Here is a 25,075-nt window from a genome sequence, read left to right as displayed (position 1 = left end):
GTAAATGTAACCTTGTAAAACAGCTATTACTGAAAATATTAGCTTTAAAAACATTATCTTATTTGTGTTTACAAAGAAATATAGGAGTCACATTTTCCACAGAGTCCATCTACAGTATTAGTATTTTACTGTTATAATGCTCAGTAGCCTGTAGCAATAACAAACTAGTGGCTATTAATGCTAATGCAGTGTTCTCATAGAATAACTGTGTTCCTGCACTTTTACTGTATTACAGACAAATCTACAACAAAAAAAGATCAACTTTTTTCTCCAAACAAAAAAAAAAATGAATGATTACAATAAAGGAAAGGGAAAAATTAAATAGCTACATATCATTAACAAATTAATTGTTCCTCAAAAAATACCTACAAATTTCTCTGTACATTCTTTACGCACAGCGTAACGATGGTCTTAAAGTTACCTATATAAAAAAGTGTTCTTTTAACAATCTTCCTACAGAGAGTAGGGTACTGAATGCCAAAGCAAGTAAGCGTTGACTACCCAGTAAGATGGTAGTGAAATGTGTAAAACTGGGGGCTTAGGTGTGGTGTTTTTTTTGTATTTTTAATTTTTTTAAAGAAAATTGAGCAGCCACCTTCTCAACAAGAGTAAGAGCCAATCTCCCGATCTCTTTCTACCCTGCACCTTTTCCAAATTAAATAGCTTAACTTTAAAAAAAAAAAAAAACAAACCAAAAACAAAAAACATAAAATAAAAGCCACAATGGACCCAATACTGTAACATAGTCCATAATACATCACGTGTAGTTCATCTTCCAACTACTTCTAACTTTCTACACTGAACCAATCATTTCAGGTAACCCAGTATAAAAAAAAGCCCTAGTTGCAACTGTACTGGGAAGATGGAATGTATGGGGGAGAGCAGTTACACTTAACAAGAAGAAGAGAAGCTCTTAGTACTAGCACAGCTGTGGTTTTATGCCTGCCTCTATTGCCTAATTTCTAGTTAGTAGCTATTAACATAGCAAATGATAATAAATGCAGTAATACCTGTATAAAGTTTTCTAATGGAGGAATGTATGCTGCAACTTGGCATAGGTTTATGAATAAGCTTAAAAAAATTAAAGATCATATTTCACAAACTGTAACAATCTGTTGTCCAGCCAAGATACGTAATGGTAGCAGTTTCTGCAGCTAGTTAAAGGTGGATTACACAGACTTAGTTTTAGGAAGCAAATTCCTGTTAAGCAGACAGTGCTGCAGACAGAAACAATTACTCAGTCATGCGCAAAGCTATAGCATCCTGTACCACGCATCATATATCTCTAAACTGCGTCGTTTGAGGCCTGTCCTGAGGCTGTCCTCTTTTGCTGGCTGCTACTAAAGTGAGTATCAAATACAAATATCATAGAGTACAACTGTACCAGCAGTAAGTATATCTAGGATTGTTACTGACAAAAATAAACTAATTCTGAAGAAAAGCTAATAAGTATTATGATTCTTACTGTCTATACATTAATAGATACCAGCTATTTTTCATAAAACATGCATCGTTAAGCACTATTGAACCCTCCAACCTCAGCTCTATTCTAACAAACTGCAGTGTTTAGGAAAAAATGCCCGTGTTCTGTAAATTATGCAGTCCAGTTGCAAGCACTAAGCACCTGAAATCTAAAGAGAGAAAGACCTATAACCTGTATGAGACTTCCCCTTCCAAAGCTGTTTTGCTTTAAGAAAAATCAAACTGATAGAAATGTCATCCTTAAACCCTTTTTTCAGCAGTTTGCCCTCAAAATATTAGCATCTTCCAGAAAGTTGCTATGCAACTTCAGTCCTCCTCCAATAGTGCAAATCATACATGACAGTTCTTTTCAAGTATATACATACAAAATTACTTCACAGAGGGAAAAAAAAAAAAAAAAAAAAAAAAGGGCAATGTAAGCAAACCAGACAAATTCTAGTCTCAAGAAGCTAATAAAAGCAAAAAGCATTTTGGGTCAACCAACTAAGTGTAATGGCTTTTGTGGATTAGCGTGCATTATTTTTTTTTTTAAGGGGCAGCAGATTTGCATCAGAGGTTTCTTTGGTAATTGAGGCAGGAAAAAAGGATGCTACATCATATGAATCTTTATGAAATAGTTCCTGCTATCATCTTTAAGGGCACCCTTTTACAAATAAAACGTGAGTACACAAAAAACATGTGTTGAAAACTAATCTCCCCTCCCCCAACACTATTTTAAGCACTGTTCAAAGCTCAGTCAAACCATGCAAATTCACAAACGTTAACGGTCCTCTCTTCATGAGACTACAGAGGGCGAGTGATTATGATTGACCATATGAGAGGAAGGGGAAGACTGGCCCCGCCGTGAAGCAGACTCAGGACTGCTGGAGACTCCGTCCTTCGCAGCTTTAATCTGAAGCCATGTATCCCCAAGTGCTTTGGCAAAGTGGTCATCGACTGATCCTGTGATGGACACAGAGTTTGCCACTGGCTCAGGCTCCTTGTAATTCTTGCCAAGGCTTCGGCGGAAGTGCTCTTCCACCACTGGGTCACAGGCAGTGGTAGCTAGAGGGGGAAAGGAGGCAGAAGGCACGTTACTTCAGTGCAGAACCCTGGCACCACGTGCTGGATTCAGAGCCTGTACTTTCTCCCCTCTTCCTATCATCTCAGCATAATGCAAGACTTCTTTACATCATCACAGAACTGTTAGCGAAGGGGGTGGGGAAGAAGATGGAAGGAGTTAAAATTTTTAAAAAAGCAATAAATGGAGTGAAATATTTTTGCATTTCTGTGACCAGCAACAGGTAACCATTCTAGGTGTAATTCTAGTCCCCCTCAGGCTACTAACAACTACAGCTCTGGTTCTGTGGAAACCCTCTCCCAAAACAATCACATAGAACTTATATTTAGGCCTAAACGGAATTAAAGATAGAAACAGCTCTTTAAAATCAGCTCCCAAGCCTGCTGATACCAGTCAGACATGAGGAGAGTTCATTCTAAATTACAGCATGCCAGAAGCTGATTTCAGGGTTTCATCTGACTTCACATACTTGTGCTGGGAGCCAAGCAGAAAACCAAATGAATCACTGCCTCTGCGTCAGGTACTGCAAGCATTAAAATGCTGTGATACAAAGAACCTTAGGAGACAGGTTTTGCACAAGAATAATGAATCCCTCAGCCTAAATATGAGAGAGTTGCAGTTTTACAATTGAGAAATGACATCTGTGTCTAAATTAGATTTTCACATTTCAAAAACAAACTTAAAACTGTCAGGATCCATGCCAATGTCCTTCATGCTACAGGACGGCTTGACTGATCTAAAATAAATGTGAGCGTCACACAAAAAGACCTGTTCAAGTGATAAATATTTTCTGAAAACGTTTACCACGTTTCCAAAGCCCATGTAAATACAGCTGGGGTCTCAAGGAAGCAGCTCTCATTAGACAAGTAACAGTTTTCTAGAAAACTTCTAACATCTTAGATCCCTAACTATTGATTTTTCCAAGAGTGTAACAGATCATCCAGGGTCTTGCTTCAGCTTCTAATTTTAATTTTCAACAACACGCTTGGGGGTGGTGTTTTTAATAAGAATAAAAACAACCACACACACACACCCCCTCCTATGGACTTGCAGGTTCCTACCTACATCATACTGGTATTGTTACATTGACACATTCTGGTCGATGAAGCCTCGCTGCTGTGCATGTTAAAGCTACACATCAGTAGGTATATAACATGAAATGAAAGGGCCGTGTTTGCCCCTGGTCACAGTGAGAGAAAGCGACAAGAAACATCCCAAGGCTTCCCAGAAAGTACTGCATGAAAAGACTTCATAAGAAGTACTAACTGCACAGAAGGCAGAAAGCTAAAGCTCCCTGCTTGTGTTGCTATAGCAACCGCCCTCCAAAGCTTTTTATGTTATCCACGCAGGGAAAGGTGGAGGGTATGTGCTCTGGAACAGTATTTGTATCTGCAGGAAAAGATTTTTGTGACTGAAGCTGAATCATGAAAGTCTAGTGACTCCTGAAAGACTAGGGAAACTACAGCTCCTAAAATAAGAGCATGGCTGGATCTGCCGGCTGCTGGCTGTCAGACTGAAATAAACATAATGACTTACTTGTCTGTGTGGGGTGTTTGGTTTTTTCAAAGCAGCTTTTCAAAACAAGAAAAAAGAACACCTCTCTCCCTTATTTTGAATTGGTACTTTCTACTGTGGCATAGGGTTGATGGCTGGAAAGCCTGCAGAGGGGATCTGTGCTAGCACGCCTCTGGGCAGACAGGATACAAAGAGGTGTCTATTGTTTCACCTCTTTTATCCCTGTGAGATGATTTTTGTTCTCAAATTCTGATCGGGCAGGCAGGAGTGCAGACATGTAACTTACTGCTAGAGGGTCTTCTGTAGGCAGGCATTGCTGAACCGCAGCCACTGTGTGCAATGGGGCAGTGAGAGAGGTTACAGTTCCGGTTGTTCGCAGAAGCACAGGTGATTACGGATGGACGGTTCTAAGACGGAAGAAACACGAAATCTGTCACTCCCCAAGGCAGCTGGCCAAAGCCACATTAGCAGCCGTTTGCTGCATAATCACTTGAGATGTACACACACTGAACCAAATCCCAGCAGTGAAATAACCCATAAACTATTCAATTCAATATAGCATATTAAACCCCAAAATATTCAGCTATTATTTCTTCATCTGATTAAAGAAAAACACATTGCATTTCCATAATGGTTCTTAGTTATTTAAGTGGCAAGCAGCCATATAGTATGGGCAGTATAAAACAAATCATTAGAAGCATTAAAGCGATTTTACAGTGACTGTTTCAACTTCACAGACATTACATATGCAGAACTAAATGTCAACACATTAAATACTTCTTTCATTCTACAGCCATATAGCCTTGTGATTCCAGGACTCAGAAGGGCTTTACAAATTTTACAGGTATTTGTCACCTGAGTATTAATCAAGTTTTAATGTCATCATTTTTCATTCAGAAGTTGTTTTCCCAGCCTGACTAACTCTGTATTCTGTACTTCACCCACAAACCAATAAGCCCATAAGATGTAAAATATGAAGAGCTCCTGAGCGAGTTTTGATTGCAAGTACATTCCTGTTGGAATTCATCTGCCTTTCTAGCACTACTTAATAGACATCATCCTTTGTCATTCTCAACACATGCAAATTCCCCCAAAACATCTATTCACACAATCTTAATTCCACAATGTATAAGTTGTACAAAGCGTAAATGTAAAATACTCTTTTTATAGTTGTTTACTATGTAAATATTACATTTAAACAAGGCCTTAGGGTAAGAAATGTCCCAGTTTCTCCAGATGGCTGAAGGCACATAACGCAACTATTGGGAGTATTTTTGCCTTGCATCTTTGGTATGTTTTGTGATGCCAGAGTCCACTTTGGTATACTCAATGCAAATTAATTGTTAAGTGTCCAAAAGATTAACAGAATTGATGTAACTAACACAGTTTTAACTTCTTGGCCATTTTACAAATCTGTGAAGCAAACCCACAAAAATCACTACTTTACCTCTACCACCATACAAAGTCAGTGAAGAAGGTAAGAGTTTTCATGGTTAGTGGTACTTCAGTCTACACAGAGCAAGACCAAAGTAAGTGAGATGAGCTTTCAAGAGGAGATTTAACACTGTCTAGGCACAATGAGAATGATGCTCTTTACATCTTACTGCACCAACAGCAAAGTAAAAAAAGTTAATAAAAAAAAATAATTATTTGTTTTTTTCTGTAAGCAATTCACATGTGGAAGTATTGCTTTTCTTCTTTACAGGGGTCAAGATTTTGTACATCTATGAAGCAGTTTTTGAGAAGTGTATATATGCTTATCTCTTCTGAAGAGTATTTTAGACATGCAAGAGGTGGGAAGTAGAGAGAGAGAGGGGCAATAAAAAAGCTTGTCTCCAGAACGCACCTACCAACACCCCAAAGGATCTGAGAGGCAGGATAAGGCATCTTAACAGAATCCCCTGGTACGGTTCTGTGTGTACAGGTGCACTGAGCAGACTACACATATTTATATGAAAATACTGAGATAAGCTGAGAATTTAGTAACAGCGACTAGAGCAGCTGAATAACCCTATGCTGCCCAAAGTAAGAAGGTATTTTTTCCTACCTCTTTATTGGAAACTGCATAAGATGAAACCTCATTCAACATGCTAAGGTGAAAAAAACCCTCAAAACACAACCTGACAAATCATTAACTAGGGTTTCTTATTTTCAGTACACTCTTGTAAGATTTCTACTCTCTGCTCTTAGCAAGGTCTTACCTCAACATCCTATTTTCCTAAGAAAATAGACTGTAATCTAGTTCAAAACATCAAAGATAATAAATAAGAGAGAGATGAATCTGGTAATGGGCAACAGGAATCAGCCCAAGTCAAACATGCCAAAACAGAAGAGTGTCAGAGATGTTAGCTGCTAGGCTGAGACGCAGCGGCAGTACTATCAAAGGGCACCAGTGTCGTCAGTGGAAGCCTGTCCCTTCCTCCTCTGTCATCACCAAACGCTGAGAGCAAAGAAGAGCCGTTCTGCACAGAACAATAACTCTGCAATCTGTCTGCCAAATGATGCAAGATAGCAGCAGCACTAGTGTACAGCTAGGCATTTTGGCAGAGCAAAATGTAAAAAACTAGTGTACACAGCCAACCACTGTGAAAACTAGTATATAGCTCCAGTGAAAGGAAGCATTCATAAACTGCATATGGAAAAATCCCAACCTCTGAAAGATCATCCACTTGAACTGTTTACCCTTTACAGGTCATGACAGTAGGGAAGAAGGAAGGAAGGAAGGAAGGTAGGAAGGTAGGAAGGAAGAGCTTGGGTGCATGGGCCAGTTTAATTTTTCAACACTGCAGCTCATCACAACTCAATGATCTTCCTTTCTCTCTCCATTTGTGAGAGGGATAAAAGAGAGTCCGACATACAATAAAACTGTTACTGTATAACCTGCATAGAGATGGCTCATCTTCAGCAGTTCTGAAGGAAAACAAATACAATGTACAAGATGGCAAGCCAACACCCAAGCAACCAGCCGAAACCAAACTAAACAAACCACTCCCAACATACAGAAATAAAGAATAAAATAATCAAAAATCATTACTCTGCTTTAGGAAAAGTCATTATGAAACAGTGATACAACATGGCTCTGACCACATAATAACTGCTTTTGGCTGGCTAAAACAACTTCAGGTCATTCCAGCTTCCTTCACCTGGACAACTCCGTGCAAAATTCTCCTTTACACCCTTTATGCCTTGCATCTCTTCTTCAGCACTCCTGGCAGGAGAGTGCAGGCACGGAGGGGAGGGAGGTAGCACTGACCGCCAGGAGCAGCACAGATGAATATCCTCTTTACCTGCGAACTGCATCAGTCATTGCCTAGCAGTTCCTGGAGCTTCGCTCAACCACAGACTCTGCATTCCCAATTAAAACACATGCATTCACAGGCTTGGCAAAGCATCAGAAAAATCAGGCAGGACAAGAAATCTGTGACGGACACATTTAAACATCAGCAATTTATTTACATTAAACACAATGAGCTGCGACATTCATTGTGCATTTTTAAAATACATTTTGCTGAAGAATAGCATCGCCTACCTATTGTAATTCACAATACATTCTGCTTACATCTGGGAAGTCCTCACTGTGCCTACAGCAAGGATTCCTACAGCCACCCAGAGTTTCTTGTCAGCCTAGAAGCCAGTACCTGCTGCCGTTCCACAGAAGTCAGTGTAGGTGTGATGCCAACTGTTCGGGTTGCATCCATGCTGTTTTTGGTCAGTGCTAGAGGTTGATCCATGGTCAAGCTTGGGATTGAGGCATACATGTGATTGGCATGAAGGCTCATTGTTGGGGCAGCAGCCCTCTCTATTGGGCTGCGACTCCTCTCTCTGTGCTCCTTCCGATAATCTCCATTGGCAGTCTTGTTTCTAATACATGAAAGAAAAAAGGCCAAAGGACAAGCTATAACGAGATATGCAACATTAAATCCCTTTAGGAAACACGTGCCAATGCATTTTGCTGGGTTTGTGAGGAGTCTAAAATCCCTCAGTGAGGTATTACTCCTGGTCTCTCCAGCCACCACCCTGCAAAGACACACCAATCATTGACATTTGCAAGCTCTGGCAACCAACATTTTCCTTCAGCCTAGAATTTCTTCAGATACTGATCTAAATGCACCAAGTAACAACTTTGTTAAGATCAGACACCTCGTTTAACATACTATTAATCCCACTCTGTCTCCTAACACTGCAATATTCTTTGAGCATTGCTGCAGCCCAATAGAAGTTTATTTTACTCAAAAGACATGGTTGATTTCAGCAAAATGCAATGAGTCAAGGAAGGAAGCAAAATCTTCAGAGCAGAAAATGAAGGAAAAGCAAAATACACTGCACTTAACTCCAAATCATTTAATTACAACTCTTCTTTAAAAAGGGTAATTTCAAACTACTACTGAACAGTAAATCTAAGATGTACTCACATAATTAACCTATCACTCACTGCAATTAAAATAATACCTATTTTGTACTTCTGTATGAGACAGGGGTATTTCATTTCCATACAGCAATATAATTGTCATTAAAGGCAAACCAGTGCATCAAAGGAAAGGTACTTCACTCATATTGGTGAAGGCAGTTGTTCATAACCACTTCCCTAGGTAAGTGTGAGAACACACAGTATTGTAAGAGTTAACACGCTGGAACACCTAGTGCCTTAGTGTGAAAGAGCAAATCCAGTCTACCTTTCAAGTACGAAAGCACTGGAGGAGAAAGCTGGTTCTATGGAAAATATATTCTGTATTCAGAAGATTCTTGAAGTAATAATGAAATGTCCTATTGTATCTGCGTGTAAGCCGGGTAAACCAAGGCATTTTGTTCCCCACTTTTTTTAAGTGTATCATAGGAAATTAATATGCAGGAGTAATCTTTACAAATGCCGTAATGAGTATTACACAGAGACATTAAAGGAATAGAAAAATGTTTTCTGTAGTACTAGAAATTAAGATGTATGAAGAGTATTCGATATTGAAGTTACAACTCCAAGAAGCTACAGTCCATTTCAGCATCTGAGAAACTCGCCTGCAAAGGAAGGCTAACAGCTGAGGGGGAAAAAAAAGCCCTGCCAACAGAGGGAAATAAAGCGCCCCAAAGCTTATCAAAATGCTACAGAAACAAACTTGTAGGTTTATAGAAATTAAATCTTTATTTAGATTTATCAATGGTTACTTGTTGTTTTATGTTAGTTAAAAACAGACAGTAAGATTCCTCTGCCTTGGGGTTGCTTTCTCGGTATCACATAAAATCAAACCACTGGTGCTCACATCCACCCCTCAGTACCACAGCACTGCCTCCCAGCACGGCAGGTCCCCCCCTGCCGCTGCCAGCCCGCCTTGGAGTCATCCCGCCCCGGCAGGCAGGGGTGCTCACAGTTCTGCACGGTGTTTGTTTAAGTACCTTTTGAGACCATGTAAACTTTTAGCCTCAACAGCATCCTATGGCCTTTTGAGACCATGTAAACTTTTAGCCTCAACAGCATCCTATGGCAAACAGGTTCCACAGTTTACATACTTTGTTAATTTTAACCTAAAATCTAGTGTGGTCTGCTGTCACCCTAGTTCTTGTATTAGGTGAGAGACAAAGCCATCACTCCCTGCTTATCTTCATGTCACTCCCGAGTTCATCTCTTCTATTCAACAGCCTTTTTTACCCAGGGTACTACTTTCTTCAAACAAAAACCGTTCCCGTACCTTTGCCAACCTTCTGTGTGCCCCCCCCCCCTCCCCCCCCCCCCCACCCCCCCCCCCCAAGAACTAAAAAAGCTATAAACTTTCTTGAGATGAGGGAACAGATCTCTGCTGCATTCAGGAACAGGACCTTTGCTGATCTAATCACAATTCTTCCATGCTATTCTTCAGCTTGCTCAAGAGCCACTTGGTCATATAGAAATCTGCTATTGCTGCCCAAATCAAAAACTCATTTATCACAGCAAAATTAGGGTTAATATCGTACCAGGCAGCCAGTGACTTGAGAACCTCAGGACACAGTTTATTCTCTATGCCAAATTCCCTTGACATGCTTAGGAGGGAACAGCCGACAGAGTAACAGTATCATTTTTAACTGTTTGGACACACCACCACCACCCCCACCCCCGCCCCCATCGCTTCTCCCTTTTTAACTAATTACAAATTAGTAGTTGCAGATCAGCAGCATCTACCATAAAAATCTAACCTTTAAGGTTTCACAGCTGGTGCTCAAGATGTTCTCTGGAAATCATGTCTTTCTTCTATCCTTCCTTACAGGCCAGATTTAGACACAATAAAGCAGCACACAAACCAGGAAATACATTCTCACAGCGCTGCATTTCAATCTTTTGCCAGCTTTGGTACCATTTCAATTCACAAGACTGCTTCGCAGGATCAGCATTCAGAAGAAAGAAGTTTAGAATTGCAGTGCTGTGAGCTAATGACTGATGCAAATGTGTGACTTAATGGCTGCACAACAGACTATATTTAAAGTACCGTAGCCTCATCTTGAATTACAGTCCTGAAACAGCTACTGAACACAACAAAATAACCCTTCACCACTCCTTCGGAAGCAAGCATGGAACTTCATAAATAGTATGCCTTTGCAGAGTGTTTCTGTACCTGGACACCAGCCATTAGATAGCCTGGGAAATAACAACATGAAAAGACATCACTAAAATCATTGTTCCAGGGATAAAGGCAATGCTGCGTAGAGATGGCTCATTCTTCTTGCTGTAATGCAGGATCTTTGGCGGCTGCAAGCCAAAATCTTACTGTTCAATTAAATATTATCTGGTCTACTACAATTTAAACCAGTTGGAGGCTGCAAAACCACATACAGTTCCAGTAGGTTCCTATTTTTCACTGCCTCAAAGAAAAAAAAAATAATCCCTGTTCAGAATGGTTATATTCTGTTTTAATAAGCACAGGCTGACTTTCAAAGTAAAACCTTTTGTTTCCTCCACCAAAAATACTTGTAAAATGGAACAAAAAACGTAGCTACACCAGTTTTTTGGGTTTTTGTTCTTAGAACTCAGATTTCAACAACTTAGTGCTGCATTTACTGGGGGGGGGGGGGGGGGGGGGGGGGGGGGGGGGGGAGCTGTCAAGTGATCTGTGATGAACAACCACCCTACTGAAATTCCCAAGGAAAAGAAATTTTCCATTTTTACAACAGCACCTATTTCACTTCTCATCCTCACTCTAGACAAAAAGTCACAGCCCTAAATATAAATGAACTGGTAGTTTTGGTGCCAAAAATACGCAACCAAAAAACATCCCAAACAACCCAACAAAACTTTTATGCAAGATTTTTGGAAGAGGGGATCAAGAAACTGGGAAATGGGGGTCCGTCAGATGCCGGGAAGACAGCCGTCTTAGACCTTGCCTAAAGATAACCTAAAATTATCGATTTATTTCAGTAATCTCAGAAGGCCACACCCTAGCCCTTTCTGAAGGCAAGTAATTCTCTCTTCCTAAATTAGAACAACTCCTCTGCCAGGCAGGAAACTGTTTATACTCTACTCCTCAGCAATCCTCTCCTCAGTTCATCTACCTTCAACGATAGGGTCTTGGCAAAACAATGAAAATACCTGAAGCTTCTACTTCCATATCAGAGATTATTTTTTCTGAGCCCAGCTGAAAATTTTACAGCACTGTGTAGAACAGTAACGCGATAGCTCTGCCCTTGTGAAAATATACCAGCACTTCAGAGTCCCTCCTACTAAATATAAATAGCAAATCCTACACATATCCAACTCCACTTGTAAAACAATTGTACATCAAATTATTTATACAGTCCTCATAAATTTGACATTATTAAATAATTTTAGTTCGAAATGTAATTTTACAAAATAATTTTCTATTAGCAACCAGAAGCTCGTTACAATTTTTTTTAGTATTATTGAGGGAAGTCACTCTTGTTTTGGTATTAGGTGCTTTGTCAGAAGGAGCAATCAAAATTGCATGTGTTTGAAGATAATTATATTTCACGAAAGTCAATTATTTTAAAGATTCCACATGCATTGAGCAAGCAGAGAGATGCATCCCTTAGTTCAAACATAAGCACAGAAAATTACAAGGAAGGATTTCTGACCATGTTTGAAAAATAACTTCAAAATATACGCTACAAATAAATCCAGCCATCCAAATGGCTTTACCATCCCTCAATTCCACTTTGTCTTAAAAATCGGCATATGCAACTTAACTCTGGACTTCACCTTCAGTGGTGAAAATGCCAGTGCAACTCCACTGGCTTAAAAAACAGTTAGTAATTAATATCGGTGAGCACCTAAGCAAACATCAGGCAGGGAGATGCTATTACATCAGCCATACCCACCACCCTTACTTCCCTCTAACAGAGGTATTCAAGCTACTTGTGGGTTTATTTTAGCAAAATTATACATGATTCCAACCTTCAATTCATTTCTCTAACACTTGAAAAACAGACGTTGTTTTCCGTGTTTCTCCCCAATGAATCATAACCGAGGCTCCAGCACTTACCAAGCATCATGTGCTCAGATGGATGTCATACCAAAACCACACACATCCTGACTGCTAGCTGAAAGTCTGCTTCAGTTTGGTTCTAAATAATGTCTGTTAATTGAAATCAATGTTTCAGTTCTCCTTGGGAAACTGTTCAAAAGGTAGCTCAAATGCGCTGTCCTTAATTTTTTTTTTGTTTCTGTTTTTGTTGTTGTTGTTGTACAACCTTTAAATGCGGCTGTTCTGTTCACTGGCACAGCGTGGTGGTAATTCACACTCATCCTACAGGAACAAACTAACTCTGCCAGCTGCTTAAGGAAAAGGAAAAAAAAGAGGCCCACTGAAGGGGACAGTTTTGCTTGCATTCAATTCCAGCCTGCAGATCCTTAAGGAACAGATGCCAAAAGTATTACTGTACCTCTAAGTGAAGAAATCACAGACGTTTCACACTCCCTTTGGCAGAAATAAAGCTTTATCTTGAGATGGTTCTACTGTAGGAGTGTGTTTCACTTGCAGAAAGAACAAGTATCCACTTACAGTGCTTTTTAATTATCATGCAAGATGTTTTCTTTAGACAAGCACAATGCAAAGAGTAAACTTTCATTTGTGTAACCTAGTTCAAATATGATTTAAGTATTTTCAGCATCTTTATAAATATTTGCTTTCTAACGTCTTTTACTGTATTTGTTCACAAACTTTAAGTCTGAAAGAGGACAAATGCTTTTGTTAAAGACTACTGAAGGATTTATAATCCACTGATATAAACTATCTTCTCCACATGATGGGGATCATTTCCTGCGAAAGTATCTACTTGCATAACATTAATTCTGTTAGTGTGAGGTGGGAAAACAAGAATATAAGGTGACATTTCAAAAATACGACAATATATATCCAGAGGGTAAGATCCTAAGTGTTCTTTCTTCAGAATTTAAGCAATCCAAATCCACTAAAAAAAACCCCAAGCAAAACCTTAAAGTATTAGCAGTTTGCTCTTTGAGTGTCAGCCAATTATCTGAAGTATTTGTAACGTGAAAAAATACTCCAAACAACCCGATGCACTCTTCAAACCGCATCTACTTTGAATGGCTGCCACCTAAATACATAAACCTTTTCCATCCCATTTTATTAACTTTATGCTTCCCAGTTACTTGGAGCAGGCTTTTCCTTTTATGGCTTAGTACTCTGTCCCAAAAAACTTTTAAGTAGGCAACCTGCAAGAGTTTATTGTTTTTGCAAGAATCTCTTCTACACAGAACCTGGATTTCAGATATGGTTTCCTAAGAAAAATAAAGAATGCCCTTGCTTTTTGCCACTGCTGCTATTTAAGCATTATTTGTACAGTATATTCCCCCTTGCAGGAAACCTTTTGGACAAACTAAATATCTTCTTGTTCAGACCAATGCACAGCTAAAACTGACAACTGACATTCCATTAGCACCTTTCTGGAGGCGGCACCGCAGCAGCTATGCCTCCTGCTATGGTTCTGGAGGACTCCAGAACAGCAGTTTGCCAGCCAGCTGGCCAAAAAGTAGTTCTTTAACCGAGGTCTGTAGCTGGCAAATCCTCCACTTCTTCCCCCATTCAAGTGTGGTTAACAAGGGAAGAAGCAGGTGGCTAAGTCTTCACTTTCTGCCTCAGGCTAGAAACAACTCAGCAAAGGCACCCAGGACTTTAAGCACTGCCTCAAAGGTTCTCCAGCCACCAATAATTAATTAAACTTGACTCTTCCCAGAAAAGATTTTGTTCTTTTTAATTTTTCAATTTGAACATCAGGCCCAGTTTGGAGAATTAAGTACCATTATTTACGCAGGTTCTTTCAGAGTCAGAAGCACGCAAGCACTGACCATACCTATTTTTCCCTGCTCTCTCCACTCCTCTAATCAGAATTCTGCAGTTCCTTCCCTTAAAAAAAATTCAGTTCATGAATTTGTTTTTTTTTCCAGCTTACTACTACACCCAATGGAAAGACCCTTGAGATGGGAAGTCAAAATAAAACCACTGAAAATATAACTAACAAGAAATAGGATACACTAACAAGAAACAGGATAATCTTACATATGAACAAAAAATAGGTCAGACCTTCTATATTTATCCTCACCAAAACAAGATTTTCAGAGATAAAATCTTGGACCAGATAGTTACTTGCAAACATAATCAACCAGGAGAACAGATTCCACAGTAAAAGAAATAAATTACTAATAAGCTGTGAAACACATAAAGGAGTGTCCCATTACTGCCTGCACCAAGCAAAAATACTCAGATACAGAAGAGCTTCCCTTCCTGAGGGCTTAATATTCACAAGTATGAAAGAATGCAAGAGAACCGCATGATGTAAGACCTTAGTCAAAAGCCAAACCCACAAAACTGAAATCTAAATCTAATGTACAGTAAAATCAATTAACACAATCTCAGATCCTACTTATTTTTCTCACAGGACTTTTTTTTTTTTTTTTTTTTTTTTGTTTTAATGTTTGGCCATCTTTGCTCCAGCGTTCATAGCATTGTTTTAAAAGGCAGCACTGGTTGCTTTTATAACAGCAATCACTCGTTCCATCCCTAAGTAAATCTCAGGGATTTATATCAGTGAAAAACTATGTCACTGCTGGAACACATGCATACATATACAATCCAGGAATGATGGCAAAGTTACCTTACTGCAATAGGTACAGACTGCTGGTTACCGGTAAAATCAAAACCTGTACTTCAACTTCAAAAAAAGACTAGGAAGAAAAAAAAAATTACCCCAGAACTCACCCAATAATTGCTCTGCTCTGCGCTTGTACCGCCTGCCCACTCAGCTCCAAACCTCCTACATTTAGGTTCTCATGTTGTGTGGTACACCTGATAGTTCATTTTACAATACCATAATTTTTGGAAGAGGTTTTATGTGAGGCCATACTTGAGATGTAAACAATGAAATCTTAACATATAATAAATATCTGGAAAAATTCTGAAATGATAAAGTGATCTCATTCATTCTGCTGAGGTAGCTGTAAATATTAATTAGCCTGTTTGGAAAATTAAATAAACTTTTTTAAAAAAAATCACTAACAGCTCAAAAAGTGGAGCTAGAATAATAGAAGGTTCCAGCATTTCAGTACCACCACAGTAACAAGTGTCTAGGTGTAACTGAATATCGCAGTAATTACAAAAAGTTTCCTAAAAAATGCACCATGGTTTCTGGAGCATAAACATAAGCCCATTTCGTCTCTTCAAAGTTTTGCTCAACTCAGTCTAGGTGGAAACCAACAACCGACCACAACTCCCATCAGCTTTAACTTAAATTTTCAAGGATTGAGGACAAAAAATATTCAGCCACCTGCCAATCTCATCAGCCAAAGAGGAGAAACTTTCAGGTCCTATGGCCTACAATGCAACATCACTGCCTTCCCTGTTCTAACTACTGTCTAACAGCCTGTCAAGGGAACAGCACATTTCTTGGAAAGGACACAGAAGTAACCAAACATTTAAGATTTATCTGATTCAGCCATCTCCCCCTAACCCTTCTCTTCAAAGAATGCCAGTAACCCTGGTTGCCTTTGGAAAAACCTGCACAACACACTAGAAAAATGTGTTAAGTGAAGAATTGTTTCTGCCAACTGTGAAGACCAAAAGACAGAAGATGCGAACGGCTCAATCTCAAAAAGGCTCTGCAGAGTATGCGGTCTGTCTTTAGAAGAGACTGCTACTACAGAGGGCACTTTTCTTGGAAGATAGTTTCACTAAAACGGCAGAACTCAGACACATCAATGCACACCAGAAACTCAAACCTATCATTTGTTAATCAGGCCCCAGAACTAAGGGTTCACTTCTAGCTCAAAAGTACACTATATAGATGGCAACACAAAATCTGGGTGCTTGAAGGCACAATAATCTTACTCTGAGAAAGTCAAACAAAACTGGTGAAACAGAGTGAAGCCTGCCAGTGTTCACATCTGCAGAGCAAGTCAGGCTACTGCATATATTGGGGCGAACAGAACATGATCTAGAAAGGTAAGTCGCCGCTGGAATGGAAACTAAAAGTAACTGTGCAGGAGTCTGAACTGTTTCAAGTCTGTAAAGCACTCTGAATTGCTTACAGGGGGAAAACATCCAGAAAAGCGAATGATAAAAAAATGAGGTTAAAGGGACACTCCAAACTTTCCTTAAATTTTCTAACAAGCAAGATGGAAAACCAGACAGTACAAGGAAAGAGCAAAGAGGCTTCCATGAAAACAGCCAGAAGGTCAGAGGGGTTACTGGAAAGATTCAGAGGCAGCTATAACATGATTAATTTGTACTCAATTGCAATGCCCACACAAACACCTCTGGCAGACGTTTCCTCTTACATTCCACCAAGTCATGTGATGGGTCACGTGCAGCTTTTATTGTTCAGCCATATTAACATCTTTTTGAAGTCAAACTTGGCACATGCAACAGACGTTTTATACTGAGTCACTGGAAAATACTGTAAAAACTATTTATGATCACACAGAGAAAACTATGGGCCAATGTCAGAAAAAAGCTTGCACGTAAAATACACACAGCAGCGGGTCATGTCCTAGTGCAACAAGATTAGCCACATACATGTGTGCTCGATACTGCCAGGGTACATCAGTCTGTTCTGCAGGCTCTGGGAAAACTTGGTGGTGTTGAAACTCAATGGTGAAACTGTGCAGAACTGTCAGAGGAAATAAAAAATGGCAGTTACATTTTCTTAACGAGTGTTTTCTGGGTTGCTCCTTACAATATTTTCTGCTTTTTCATTTGGAAAAAATACTTTCTTTCATCTCTCCATGCATGTCACAGAACTCTTTCTGTAAAAGCGGGTACCAGATTAAGTCAATCTTTGAACCCCACATTCTCAAAAGTTTATGGGATTTTATTTAGTTCAACCACCTAAAGGCCTGCATCAGGTAGAAGCTTATGGTTGAGGAGCAGACTAATAATTTTCTTCAGATAGATGATGTGGGAAGCAAAAGATATCAACAGCATAAGAATGGCAAGTTTATTTAGTAAGAACTTCAACAACACAAGCCAGCCTCTGAAAATAAGGTCACCAGTGCCAGAATTAACTGTGTTAAATTGTCAGGAGATGGGATTATAGAGCTTTATTTTCCAACTTCAATGGTTCTTACGAGAACAAGGGGAAAAGGGCCTGGATCATTAAAGCTTAGAAATTATGGTCTCCATCTATCAGATACACAATGTAACATTAGCTGACGTGAAGCAGGAAAAGCTGAGAAATATATTAATTCACTTTCAGACAGCAATTTCAATAAAATCTCAGAAAAACACACCAGGCTTTAGGCTTTTAGACTGAGAATGGTGTTGGTTTTAAGACATGACATTTTTTCATGGGCTGTTTTATAAAAGGAATAAACATTTCATTAGAAGTTTATTGAAGCTGTTTGTAATTGCTAATAAAATCTGAACTACTGAAACCTCTAGAAGCTCTATAAATACAACAACAGCTTCCTTACATTTTGCACAACTATTCGTACCAATACAGTAGAATAATTCCTTTGAAAAGCTGATAAGCAAACCGACCGCAGCAGCAGTATGTTTGAAAGGGTACTTGTACAGCTAAGGCGCCCAAGTCCACCGTCACATTCTGCAATCAGCAGTATTCTCTCACAGCAACTTTTGGCTTAAAGGGAGACTTTACATAGAAACACAAATCACAAGAAAAAATGTTTTGAGGTTTTTACTTTACCCCCCTTTTAAAGTACTGATTTATGAATACTGAAAGTTACCGTTAAAAATGGGACAAAAAGACTCACAAAGCATTGTTCCTTATCATCCAGATAGCAAGAAGTCAGCCGCACCCACGCAGCAAAAACATGTATGCTGCACACAGCTCTGACAAGGACTTGAAAGACAGGACTTTGACAGGAACGCAGGAATCGACCTCAGCTTGACTGTAACACGGGACTCCTCCATTATTTACAGTAACCGTACATCTGCACCGTATTAAAGACTACATGAAGCAGTAATTAGTGTGCTGAGACTTCTCCCCAGATGTTTTGGAAAGTCTTTCTCATGGCTTACCAAAGGCATCCCACCCCTCGTTTTCCTCCTGACCAGGTACTGGGGCCTGCGCAGCGGGGCGAGGGGGACCCAGCTCCCGGGCCTGCGGGCACAGCGCCCCAGCACACCCCCTCCGCTTCCCACCCGCGCCTTCCACCGTATTTTAGGAACAATATTCGCATTGTGAATGAGAAATCCTGGAGAACTGCTGAGCCGCAGAGTTTGTTTACAGTGCTAAGGGAGTTATGCAAGAAATTTAAAGGATGACTCGATTCCAATCAAGCAATATGGACGTGGGTATCAAATTTAGGCAACATCACGGCAACTACAAAGTAGAGCGGATTCCCACAACGTTTTCCGCTGGGGGAAGCTGTCGAATAAAATTGAGGTCAAAACCTTCAGACTTCAATGGCGACGAAATCCTTTTATTTCCTTTGTCATTTTCTTTGGGGATAAGCCCTACCCGAAGGCCGGCCCGCCCCTGGGCCGCGCCGGGCGGGCCGGCGGGGAAGGGGCCGGTACTAACCTCGGGGCGAGCATGGCCCGGGCGCAGGAAGGCGGCCGCGTCCCCCCGGCCCGCCCGGGGCCTCAAGGCTCGGCGAGCGGCTGAGGCGCAGAGCGCGGCCCCCGCCGCCCTGTCACGATAAGAGTCCCCCGCGCCGCGCGCCCGGCCCCGGGCAGCGGCAGGCCCCCTGAGGCGGCTGGGCGGGAAGCCGGCCCGGGCTGCCGACGCGGCCGAGAGGGGACGAGCCCGCGTACTCCCCCCACGTCGCTGTCGGGAGCGGCCAGCGCGGAGCCGCCGCCCCGGCCCCGGCCGCCCCCTCACGCGCCGCATCGGCCCGGGCAGCGCCCGCCGGGGGCACCGCCACCGCCCGCCGCGCCGACGGGAAACGCCAAGATGGCCGCGCCCGGCGGCAGGGCCCGGGGACGCTCGTCGCCTCTCCGCGCTGAGAAATCACGGCGCTCCTTCAGGGCCGGCACCCCGATGCTGGCGGAAGGGGTTACAGCCGGTCTGCATGTCCCCGAGGCGCGTTACAGCCTGAGAGAAAACGAAAGGAGGCTGCCCAGGCCAGCACTTTCGGTCTGGGAGAAAAAAACCCACTTATTCAACTAGAAATTAATGTAACATTTTATTCCAAATCTTACCCTTACAGAGTCATTGTCTATAGCAACCGTGTCCATAACATTCTAATTCTCAAGAGCACAACTTTCTAGTAAATGGTACATCTGTCAAACCGCAGGAAACATCTGGGAAAATGGTTAAATAAGAAGTGAGATTAAACCTTTGTTTCCATACGGTTAGGATATACATCTAGAATAGGCCTGTAGATGTTACTGGTTCTTTTCTTGCCTCTTGCTTAGATATCAGACTTTTGGATTGGTGCTGGATTTCACCCCCGGGCAGAAAGGATAAATCGGGGAATGTGAACGTTCCCTCTGCGGAAAGGCAAGCGCAGCCCCTGGGGCGGGACGGCAGTGCCGGGGCGCCAGGGCCCAGCACACCAGGCCTTGAGCCAGGCTGGCAGCTCCGCGGCAGTGGCATGGCTCCTCACCTCCCAAGGGAGCCCGAACCCACTGTGGAAGCTGTCCGCTCCCTTCCAAAAGAAGGAAAATGGAAGCAGAAAACATTATATGAAAGCAGAATTCTGGAGTGAGCTAGCTAACAAGACCCTTCTGTCTGCAAGTGGAGACACCTGAGCTAACATTGCCTGATTCTTCAAGTACTTAAACATCTACCCGGATTTTGACAGATGAGGTCTTTCTGCAAAGGACTGATAAGCTATCCATCAATTTTTACCCCTGAAGCTGTTCATAACACGCATTTCACGTGCAGTTGGCTATACCCTCCTGAACCCAAAGGGACTTGAGTACTTTCTGAAAATCTACCCCCTTTGATAAGAACTTCCGCTAAACTCACTGTTAAATATTAACTCAGCTATATTAGCTCTTTCAAGTCCACCTCGGAAGCTTCGATTTAATGTACATTTGTTGGAAACAATTTAAGATTAATTTTGTGTAGTGTGTGATCTCCATTAATAAAGAAAAAAATATATCTGATTGATTGGGTCCATCCTTCAGGCAACGTACACACGCAAAAAAAACCCCAGTAAATTGGGAAAAGCAGTTTGAAACCTGCTCTGTAACCCTTTGTCCACTGTAATCAACAAGGGCCACATTGTAACAGTTTCTGGCAATACAGAGGATTTCAGCTTCAACTGCACTGCTTTGAAAACACCAGGTTAATCCCAAAATACTTTAAAGCCATTTCCCTGCCAAGAGAACCGAGTGAAGAGGCTTGCAAGCGAATGAGAGGCATTTTGGGTGTTCAGAGTTGTGTGTTGTGTTCTGGGTTTTTTTCAATTCCAAGTTGTCACAATCAAATGACAGTGTAAATGTATTTTTTAATACCACATAAAGTCTGGAACCAAAAAAGCAGTAGTTAGCAGCAACGAACTTCTCTCAAAACTCCCATGCTACCGCTGCAACCCAGTTCTAAATCTTTCCAAGCCTTGCTTGGAGCTGGAGCCAGCCTCCACCACAACAGGGGCTTGGTTTTCTGCAGAACATTTCCATCCTGCATTCTCAGCCAGGGTCAGGGAATGGTAAAGAGGAAGGTGATGGAGTCACCCTCTAATAAGGAGCATCATGAGCCCTTTGGTTCTTACTCAAAATTCCTTGCTTTGAGCTACAGGCTTGACCAGGACACAGCTGACCTTGGTTTGAGCATGAGGTTGGACAAAATGACTTCCTAAAGCCCATTCTAACATTAATTATTCTATAGTCTTCAAATCCAGGTAACTTCCAGGACAGCTTAGGACAGATTTTTTTTAAAAAAGGATGCCAGAGCAATTTCTATTACAGTGTCATTACAGTGAGCAAACTCCATTGTAGCCTGGCTTTATGGACCAGATTTGCCATGATTCTTCACTGTAACAAATGTGAAGACACAATCCAGAATTTGAAAGAGAAGTGTCTGGGTCTGTACGGCTATGTCCAGAACTAAACATCACCTTATGCAATACACACTAAACTACCTTACTCATGTGTAGACTTTTTTTATTACAAGAAAAAGCCAAATTATGTGTCACACAGATCAAGAGGTGATTATTCCCCAGATGTCTACTTAACAGCTGCAAACTTTTGTTGTAAGATGATTTTCACATAGAAATCCATTGTCATTGCGACCTTAACGCCAGCCAACCAAATGGGATTTGTGACAAAGAGACTGAGGGGAAAATATTCCGTTCATAAGCCTGCTCGTCCCAAACCAAAAATACTAACTTTCAGCCCGAGGTACCCAACAGGCGGACAAAGACAGGAGGCCCTTCCAATACAAATTCAAATGGTCAGTTCCACGTATAATTTTACCAGTAACGCAAAATCTGAATCCTTTTGAAGACGTCAGTGACATCAATTCACTTTAACCTTAAACACAGTGATGCGATCCCACAATTTGCTAGCATACAAACTATTTTTAAAATTGCTGCACCACAGCAATAAAGTATTAGCCATAACCGTCCCTTGCCCAAAAGCAGTGAGGAGTTACAGATGTGCTAGTTCCTACTCAAACTCAGAGAAGCAAGACCAGCCCAGTGCAATTTCTTTTTTTTTTTTCCTTTTTAAATAAAAATTAAAAGGTTGTACTCTTGTCATTTACACTTTTTTTTTTTTTTTTGCTTCTTGGCAAACAAACCAAGCCGAGAGGGGACTGTGAGCAGCTCCCTGCAAGGACTCTTACGGCAGCGCCGATGCCCGCTGGGAAAAGGCTGATGTCAGCTCTTAAGAGCTCCCTGCAAGGATAAGGAGGCCTTTGTTTTCAGCTGAACTGTGAAAATGAGAAAATGCCTCCAGCCTGACAAACAAGAAACCCACATAACACAGGTCAGGCCCGAGACCTTCACTTAAAGGTACAACACACTTCACTCGCCTTCCCCTTACATCGCAATGCCCAGGTAAGAGTTAATTTTACACAGGGCTTGCCATGAAATCCTAAATACACCTTGGAAACAGAACAAAGCAGCTTCATTTGTTCAGAAAGACTGCTGGAGCTCTCCAGCCACTTTACCCATACATAAAGAGCTTGTGATTCTTATATAAATCAAGTTCCTAATTACTCTTCTGTAAATCAAGGTGATTTCAGTGAAGTCATACAAAAACAAAGGCATGTTTTAACTTGAGGCTTAAAATAAGCTTGCTTCTCCTTCACAAAGCACTAAAAATGAAGTATGGCACAAATAGCACATTCTACTTCAGTGAATGCATTTTAAGGGAAACATTTGAGGGACATACAAGAAAGCATGAAATGCAAATAATTCCATATGACAATGCGTAGGTTTTCATTTGGGGTGGAAGTAGTCGTTTTTCCCAAAGAAGAGGCTTATGGGTGTAATCTCTATGACCACAGAAACACAGAAGCCTTATACAGTCCAGTACTCCGTCGTAAGCAAGGTAGGCACTTTCCCATACTGATCTTTAAAAATTAATCCACAAGGTCCCAAGTATATTTTACAATCCTAAAGCTAAGAATTATCTCCTCTGAAAAACAGAGCCTTCGATAAATTTTCTTTGCACAGGAATTCCATTACATATTGTAGAAGCCTAGTAGGATTGTCAGGGCTTTTGATTCACTCTACTCCAGAGACTACTCGAACAGTTGTGTTTTTCCATGAGAAAAGTAAACATACTCAAGTACAACTCAAAGAACTTAATCAAAGACAACACATCAGGGAGTTACACCTGAGCAGGGAGTATCTCAAAGCATTCATTTTCCAAACAAAAGGCTGGCATCACTGGATTTCTAATAAAATACCCAAAGCATTTAAATGGATTCATTCCCACTGAAGCACAGTGACCAAGATGCTGGGGTGCTGGTATCTCAGAGTTAACATCAAATTGCTAACAATTCATTTATAAGGACCCACAGAACACAATTCTTGTCCTATTTAATTACATGTCCAACCACAATATGCTGGTGTTAAAGAGGATGAATATACAACTGCTTCACAGTTCTACCAACCCAATCACAAAGACCCAAAGATCTGAACGAGAGCTCCTTGTAGTTATAAAGACTTCTGTCTTCCAAGCTCTGACTTCCAAATAAGAAAGATCTGCCCATCTGGACATTCGGAATAACTGAAGACATTCAGCTAGAGGAGTATGGATTTAAACACTGCTCTGTGGGCAAGATGCGCAGTCTGTACCCTAATATTGACTGGGGCAGCTACGCCCAGTTTTTGTATCACCCAGTCTTTTGTCCTATGCTTTCAGGGGACTTTGTCCTGAAAAGTTAAAAATCCATAGACTTTACATTTCATCTTTATAGTCCAAATCACAAAAATGTCTTTGCTATCACCAAAGAGATTGTGCCACATCTAGCCTCCACGTAATGCTCCAGATCTCTTATGGGTTTGGTTTTCTAAACTGAATCCCGTCAAACTCATACTTCTAGAACCTCCAAGGCACTACAACGTGACTGCCATCATTACGTTCCATAAAATATTTCTTCCCCCAAATCTATACTGTCTTTTCTTTAGTGTGAACAAGTCAAGCTCCTATAACACACTTCTCATCTCCAAAACAAAATTCTTAGGACAGTTCCACAAAGTTTGAGTAATTCATTTCTATTGTTAAACCAGAACACCATAATCCAAGAAGGAGGGAAAATATGAAAAACATTCCAAAAAAATAACTTCATTGTTGGTTGAGCCAGGGAAATGGCAGTAAAGGTCAGAGAACACTTGTGAACTTTTCCGATATATCTGAAATATTTATTCAGCTACTTCAGATATATCACAAAAGTTTGAGTTTTTGTAATATTCAATTGAAAGCATATTTTCATATGGCCAGATCAAACTTACAAAGTAAAGCAGAAAAAAAGATGGCCTCACGTATGCTATTTTAGACTGTTTCATCTGCAGTACATGGTTTAATTGAAATAGATTAAGCCCCATCACACAAACACTAGACAACCAGTGCTTTTTAATATAAGAAGAAAAGATGCACATTTCATATACAAAATCACTGAAAGAATCTACCGAGTAAAAATGCACCATACTGGAAAAGATCAGATAACTTCAAAATATATCTAAGAGAGCACATGAAATAAATGTCTGTATCTTTTAGTTTTGAACCTTGGTTGCACGAGTCTGTTGCTTCAGACTTCATTATTTTTATGGCCTCCACTGTATAAAGTGTTATAATGCACGTAACTGCCAGCTGTGTTTTATTTCATCCCTAGCAATCGAGTTTTTTTTTTTAAAAAAAAAAAAAAATCACACCTCTTCCCACAAAGTTACCTAACAATTCAAAAATGCCATTAAATGTCTTCAGCTGTGTCACGTACATATGCCACAGAAAAGCACCACACAAGTTCTTTCCAATACCAGCATTCTCAGCTCCGAAGAAAGGCTATAAATAGTTAAGTTTTTAGGAGAAAGAACAAGGTATGCTGTAAATGAGAAGTCTCTCTCTGCTTGTGAGCTTTTATTGTTTTGCATTACTTCAGTGCTGGATTCCTGATTTGTTACAAATTCCAAGACTGCAGACTACAGGCCCAGCCTCTGACTAACAC

The 25,075-nt window shown here is 40.7% G+C and overlaps 1 protein-coding gene across 8 annotated transcripts in view; it reads right to left on the bottom strand.

Moving 5' to 3' along the window:
* Positions 1-543: 543 nt before the first annotated feature.
* The window catches only part of VGLL4 (vestigial like family member 4), a 90,903-nt gene continuing 66,371 nt past the window's right edge, over positions 544-25,075 (bottom strand). For 7 of the 8 annotated variants that reach the window (XM_055806829.1, XM_027778655.2, XM_005231668.4 and 4 more), the window contains 3 exons: positions 7,696-7,918; positions 4,344-4,464; positions 544-2,526 (listed from right to left, as the gene is read on the bottom strand). In XM_055806829.1, coding sequence (XP_055662804.1) covers positions 2,258-2,526; positions 4,344-4,464; positions 7,696-7,918 — 613 coding nt within the window. In that variant the 3' untranslated portion in view covers positions 544-2,257. Of the gene's footprint in view, positions 2,527-4,343; positions 4,465-7,695; positions 7,919-19,030; positions 21,401-25,075 lie in introns of those variants that run through there. The other variant, XM_013294613.3, reaches the window with a different exon arrangement.

Source organism: Falco peregrinus, chromosome 5 (genome assembly GCF_023634155.1).
Source record: "Falco peregrinus isolate bFalPer1 chromosome 5, bFalPer1.pri, whole genome shotgun sequence".
Taxonomy (NCBI): domain Eukaryota; kingdom Metazoa; phylum Chordata; class Aves; order Falconiformes; family Falconidae; genus Falco; species Falco peregrinus.
Note: the sequence above shows the minus strand (reverse complement) of the source record. Positions and strands in the feature narration are given on the sequence as shown.